The following is a 6,590-nucleotide window of genomic DNA, read 5'->3' as shown; positions in this document are numbered from 1 at the left end:
CTTGGAGCCTTAATTTTCTCGTGTTCAGCTCCTCGTGTGAAGAGAAGCAACAAAAGAGGAGCAAAGGAAAGAGGAGATGAGCGTCGAATCCTCTGCTCTTCTTACAATGCCCATCTTTACTTCCTCGGGAACCTTAAGGCTCTTCCCGAGCTCCCGCCCAGTTCAATTCTTTCCTGTCAAGGCATCCGCGGCCTCCTCCTTCGCCGGTTCTTTCCACCACAGAGTATCAGATTCGACTTCGATCTCTTCCTCTACCTGGCTTTCATCTCTCAAAATGTCTTCGCCCCGCCTCCTGGCGAGTATTTCGAGCTCTTCATCCTTATACACCTCTGGCGGCGGCGGCGGAGTTGGACTTACGGGAGGCTCTGGCGGCGGAGGAAGTGATGGCGGTTCAAGTGGAAGGGTTGCAGGGACGGGACCATTCGTAGGGGAGACGGAAGAGGAGGCTCTAGGATCGGAGTTGATATTTCTTAACGTAGGAGTAAGTTATAAACACCTGTGTTCCCCCCAAAAAAGTCATAATCACTTGGATTTCTTGAAGAAAATGTGTTTGCTTTGCTTACAATTTTGTTTTATTTTGTTCATAATTAGGGAATGACTTGCGGAGGTTGTGCTGCAAGTGTGAAGCGTATATTGGAAAACCAAGTAAGGATTGATTTCGCCTTTTTAGGGGGTTGGGGAATGTTTGGAGATGTTCATTTTACTCTTTTGCTTTACTTTGTATTTTACTCGTTAGCTCGATAGTAATCTTTCGTTGGCTTGACCTAACTTGATTTCCAGTTTCTACTGAGATGAAGTTTGTATATCCATCAATTTGTGTTGTGAAAACCGACGATAATAAAACTAAAAATTGGAATGAGAAAAAAATGCACGCATAAAAAAAATCAGAGCGACACACTAATTTACGTGGTTCGGCAAATTTGACTACATTCACGGAACTACAGAGGATTTTTTTTCTTCGAGAAATTATACCATCGAGCACCTCGACGTTTACAAGAAAATATCTATTTTCTGCTCTCCATTCCTCTCTCCCTCTCTTCTCTCTTAAATAACTTGGTTTGGGCTTATTTATGACAAGTCATAAGAGGTTATTTATAGAAAACAGGAGAGCGGTAGGTGTGATGTAGTAGGTGAATGATATGTGAGATTCTTAATTATGAAGCTAATTAAATTGCGGTGGACCGGGTCTCCACATTACATAACAATTCTCCCACTTGGAGACTAGGACACTGACTGCATCACCTACTGGCTGCATTATTTACTAGTTGTACCAATTTTTTTCTCAAACATGATATCATCCACATCTGCAACTCAAAACCTCTGTCTTCATGCCTGAAGACCAGCTGAAGTCAAGCACAACTTCAGTTTCTCACGAGTAATACCCTCAGTTGACATATCACCGTCAACGTAGTCTTGTACCACCAAGCTCTTTCATGGGTTACTCATGTATCTGCTTACAACTTCCACTGCCTGAGCAATATCCTGCCCCTGCTGAAAACTCTTTTCAACAAATCCAGTTTTGTACCTCTTACTGTCATCAATCACAGTCTTCACCTGACACACCCACTTGTTGTGCAATGTCTTCTTCCCTGATGTAAGTTCTGTCAGCTCCCAAGTCTGATTCCCTGACGGGGAATCCGTCTCCTCCTCCTTGGTCAGCTCCTACTTGCTCGAATTCTCATCTTACAAGATTTCTTTATAGCTCTGTGGTTTTTCACCATTTGTCTGTACAATGTCCGGTTTTCCTGCATTTGACACTCTGTCACTTTTCAAGAAATTGACATTCTTCCGCTTCCGCATCCTGCACCTCTGACTCATGTCTCCACGCCTGAGTAAATCTATAGTCATATATAGTGTGTCAGTTTTCTTACCCCGAGCTAGTACTAATGGTATTTTGGTAACATTTAAGGTGCTATCTGAGAAAACTACCGAATGATCACCCTCATTTAGTTTTACAACAGAGGTGAGGTTTTTTTTCAACTTAGAATCGTGTCTAACCTTTTGCAAAGTTCATTTGCTCTTGTTAGAGAGCGCAATATCAATGTCTCTCATTCCCACCACGTCCAGAGTTTTTCCATCAGCCCGATATACCTTTCCAAATTTACCTGCAACATAATTTCGCATTAACTCAAGACAGGAAGATGTATGGAAGGAAGCCCCTGAGTATCCAGTCATCAATAAAACTGTGAACTGTTAGCAATAGCGCATCCTGTATTTCTTCAGTTACAATATTAGTGTCATCATTTTCTTTCTTCTTAGGATTCCTGCAGTTTTTTTTTATGCGGTCAGTCTTGCTACAATTCCAGCAGATTGCCTGCTGACCAGACTTTGATTTTGATCTTCCTCTGTTTGAGTTCCTGTCATGTGATCTTCATCTGGAATCATCTGGAATCAACATTTTAGCGCTGAACTTGAACACGAGGTCTCGCCAGAAATCTTTCTGCGCACCTCTTCAGCCAAAATCAAACCACGGATATCATCATATTTTAGCTTAGATTTACTTGCGAAACTGCTAATTGACATCCTCATGATCCCAGCTATTTGACAACAAAACCAACAATATCAACGCATGTATCTTATCATCAAAATCAATTCAACAGATGACAACTGATTTATGATAGTGTCGAAATCATTAAGGTGTTGAGCAACAGAAACACATTCTGCTATCTTCAAGTTAAATAACATTTTCATCAGGTGCACCTTGTTAGTCGCCGATGACTTTTCAGACATACCTGATAAAGCTGTCACGAGACCTGCAGTAGTCCTTTTCTTGATGACGTTGTCGGCAACCGATCTCGACAGGGTTAATCGAATAATCCCAAGAACTCATCGATCCAACAGATTTAATTCCGCCTCGTCCATCTTTTCCGGTCATTTTCCTAGTAACGGAAGATTAAGTTTCTTCTCATAGAGGTAGTTCTCTATCTGCATCCTCCAGTAAGCAAAATTTGTGTCATTGAACTTCTCGATCCCCAATGTCATTACTTTGTCTCCGTTCATCATTCTTTCTCAGGTCCGAACCACCTAAGTCTCTGATACCAGTTGTGAAAAACAACGAAAATAAAATGAAAAATGGAACGAGAAAAGTTGCATACAGAAAAAACACCAGAGCTACACAGATTTAAGTGGTTCGGTAAATTTGCCTACGTCCACGGAGCTGCAGAGGGTTTTATTTCTTCGAGTAATTACACCGTCAAACGTCTTGACGTTTACAAGAAAATCTCTATTTTTTTCTCTCAATTCCTCTCTTTCTCTCTTCCTCTCTTTCTCTCTTAGAGGACTTGGTTTGGCCTGACTTAGCTTATTTATGACAAGTCATAAGAGACTATTTATAGAAACTAGGAGAGCGATAGGTGAGAGGTAGGTGAACGGTAGGTGGGATGTATGTGAGATTTTTAATTAGGAAACTAATTAAATTATGGTGGACCAGATTTTCACATTACCCAATAATTTGTTCTATATCATAGCTTAACTTACCTATTGTAAAAATAATTTTGCCGGCCATGGTGGAAAGATTCACTGTTTGTGTGATTATTGCTCTAAACTGAATTGTTGTGATATTTTTGCAGCCTCAAGTGGCTTCAGCTACTGTGTACTTTGAGAAGGCGATTGCAGTTGTTTGGGCTGTACCTGAAGCAAAGGACACAGAAAACTGGCAGCAGCAGCTAGGACAGAAACTTGCAAGCCACCTAACGACTTGTGGATTCAAATCTGAGTTTCACGGTAAATTGTAGCAGAGGATACTGCCTTTAGATGGTTACTGTTCTTCGATCATTTTTAATTTGTAAATGGTGATTTTCACTTTCATAATTCACATTCTGAAATAGCATGCATAGTAGAACTACAGCCTAATCACTTTCATAATACCACCCACTTCCTGTGTATTTACTTATATGATACCTAAACTTTATTTTTTTTACATTTATATCACTCAAATCTTTCATAGCATGTAAAAATGATCACTATTTTAACTTTTGAAAAGTGAAATACATCTTGTCAAGCATAAATAAGGTGGCATATATGTAAAAATTGAATTTTTGGTTTTAGATATGTAAATACATAGGCATTAAATGGTATGTATGAAAATTTTCCTTTATATTTTATATGGCACTTGTTTGTACAGTTAACTGTTGGTTTATATAACTACTTTTTTTGTTTAACACTTGAAGTATTGAATGCCAATATCAATACTGCAAATCTTAGAATTTATAAAATGTGAGGTGTGAAATTCCATTTATCAGCGGACAATACCTTCTGAGAGGTGTGTTTTATTTTGTTCCATGTTTTCTTTAACAAATTTGTCTACTTTTAAGTGTGAAGCGTTGATTTCTTCGTACTGGCAGAAGTTATCCAAAACCTACTCTATGGAAGCCGATGCTCATCAGTTTTTCCTTCCTAAGAATTAGTTTTATTTGAATGTTATCCAGCATCAAATGCAATTACATTACAACAAGTTTATGGCAACTGAATATCTATTATAGGTTTGAATTCTTCTCTTTTTCACATAACAAAAGGGAAGATGTAAAACTAATTATTGATGATACATATGAGGCGTTGTGAAGTAAAAATAAATAGTGGCGATGCTAACAGCGTGTGAGGGTAGATTGAACGTTTTAATATCATATCATGTGACGGATACCTTTAGACCAAAAAGTTAAGAACTAAAATGAATTGGTGAGTATGTTTTAAGTTGTGATGATACTCTTTAGATGTGTAAGAAATCTACGAACTTTGATATGATTTCCTTATTAAATTTAATCAGAGGCATTCTTGTTGAAATTGAGTAAAACTTCACAACGACATGTGGGCTTCCTTGATATTGAATTCATACTTTGTGAGCTGAAGTCAATCAAAAAGTTGTCACACCAGGAAAACTATTGTGGAGGGTGGATGAGGTTTTTGCTTTTAGCTTTGAACAAATTAATTTTATTTGAAATAGTGATTTGGAACTTATACTTAATGTTGGTTTAAAGTTACGATCGATATTTTTAGTCAACATGACCATCATCGAGGATTTTGGTTGTTTGATTTGAATCTTGTCGAGTTTACATCTTGCTTCTAAAGGATCAGATTTAATATTAACACATAATTGTATATGAACATTATCAACTTTTTCATGCTTGCAGATGATAGAGTTCATATATTTATATAGTATTTGAACTTATTCAAATAGACTTCGAAACTTAGTTTTTAAAATGAATCCCCCGTTTTAATTTTTTTATCAATTCGGTCATCATCAGGGATTTAAATATTTAAAGCTTTTGTTTTTGAATGACATTTGAGTTTGCAAGTTTAGTTTTTTTAGGATATAAGTCATGTCGACTAATGTTCTTATAAGGAATATCGAATTAAGTGATTTGAACTTATAATTTCTTTTTTATATGATTTGGATATTATTAAAATTAACTAGACTCATCAACTTCAGTCCTTAATAGGAGGATCAGACCAATTGGGTAGTACTTAAAACCTTGTCCTCTAGACAGGGCGACCAGATTGAGAGATTACATAACTTAATTGTCTTCAATTTGATTTCACCAAAAATATTTTATAATTTTGAAATATATGTAGACTCTTTGAAAAGAAATTCTGGACATTTTTCAAAAATAAGAGTGACTTGGGTGAAAATATCTTATTTTAACCCGCACAACATTCTCAGACCGTTCCATTTAAAATGCTTAGGCCCTGTTTGGGATTACATTTTGTTTTCTGTTTTTCGTTTTTGAAAACAAAAAACAGAAAACAAATCCAAAAATTGTGTTTCTTTATTATTTTTTAAAAATTTTATTTTTAAAACACGAGTTTGTTTTTAAAACATCAAAACCACAAAAATTGTGTTTTCACTGTTTTTAAAATCATGTTTTTCGAAGCATTACATGTGCAAGACTCTGCCTTCTGTTGCCTCCTCTCGCTCCCTGCCGCCCTCCAGCCACCAGTCCCCACCTACCGCCATCGCTGCCGGCCCCCATTTGCTACCCGCCTCTCACCGACCCTCGCCCCCCCCTGCCTCCCGCCCCCCACACTCGCGCGCGCACGTCCCCCGCCCGCCCCTGTCTCCCGCCTCAACCAATCCCCCGTCGGCCCTTGCTTCTTGCCACACGCCGCTCGTCGCCAGCCGTCGCCCTCCTCTACCACTCGCCCTTCAGCCCTGTCCAACGTTGTTTGCCGCTGCCCGCTGCCTGCCCTCCTTCCGCTCGGCGCAGTGCTCACAAGTAATGCTTCGTGCTGGGTGGAGCAAGGAATACATCGTATATGTCATGGGCAGCGGAGCTTAATACCGAAGTACTAAATGGACTCAATCATTTTATAAAGAGTATAGCTTTTTATTTAAAAAAAATAAAAAATACACAACCAAACATGTTTTATATTTTTTATTTTTTATTTTTAAAAACATATAAACCCTGACAGTACCAAACACGTTTTTAAAAATAAAAAATTAAAAAAAAATAAAATAAAATAAAACTGACTAAAAACAAAATTAAAATTAAAAAAAAAAGTGATCCCAAACAGACCCTTAATTTGTTTAGATGGAGAAAATGCGGGTTTTCAATTTTGAGTTTATATATATATATATATATATATATATATATATA

The 6,590-nt window shown here is 37.7% G+C and overlaps 1 protein-coding gene across 3 annotated transcripts in view; it reads left to right on the top strand.

Moving 5' to 3' along the window:
- LOC110030365 (copper-transporting ATPase PAA1, chloroplastic-like) overlaps positions 1-6,590 on the top strand; it is a 39,080-nt gene continuing 32,490 nt past the window's right edge. For all 3 annotated transcript variants that reach the window (XM_020733056.1, XM_020733048.1, XM_020733039.1), the window contains exons 1-3: positions 1-481; positions 592-645; positions 3,570-3,723. In XM_020733056.1, the coding sequence (XP_020588715.1) occupies positions 77-481; positions 592-645; positions 3,570-3,723 (613 nt within the window). In that variant the 5' untranslated portion in view covers positions 1-76. The remainder of the gene's footprint in view (positions 482-591; positions 646-3,569; positions 3,724-6,590) is intronic.

Source organism: Phalaenopsis equestris, unplaced genomic scaffold (assembly GCF_001263595.1).
Source record: "Phalaenopsis equestris unplaced genomic scaffold, ASM126359v1 Scaffold000002, whole genome shotgun sequence".
Lineage (NCBI taxonomy): Eukaryota > Viridiplantae > Streptophyta > Magnoliopsida > Asparagales > Orchidaceae > Phalaenopsis > Phalaenopsis equestris.
This window is presented reverse-complemented; position numbering and strand designations above follow the sequence as displayed.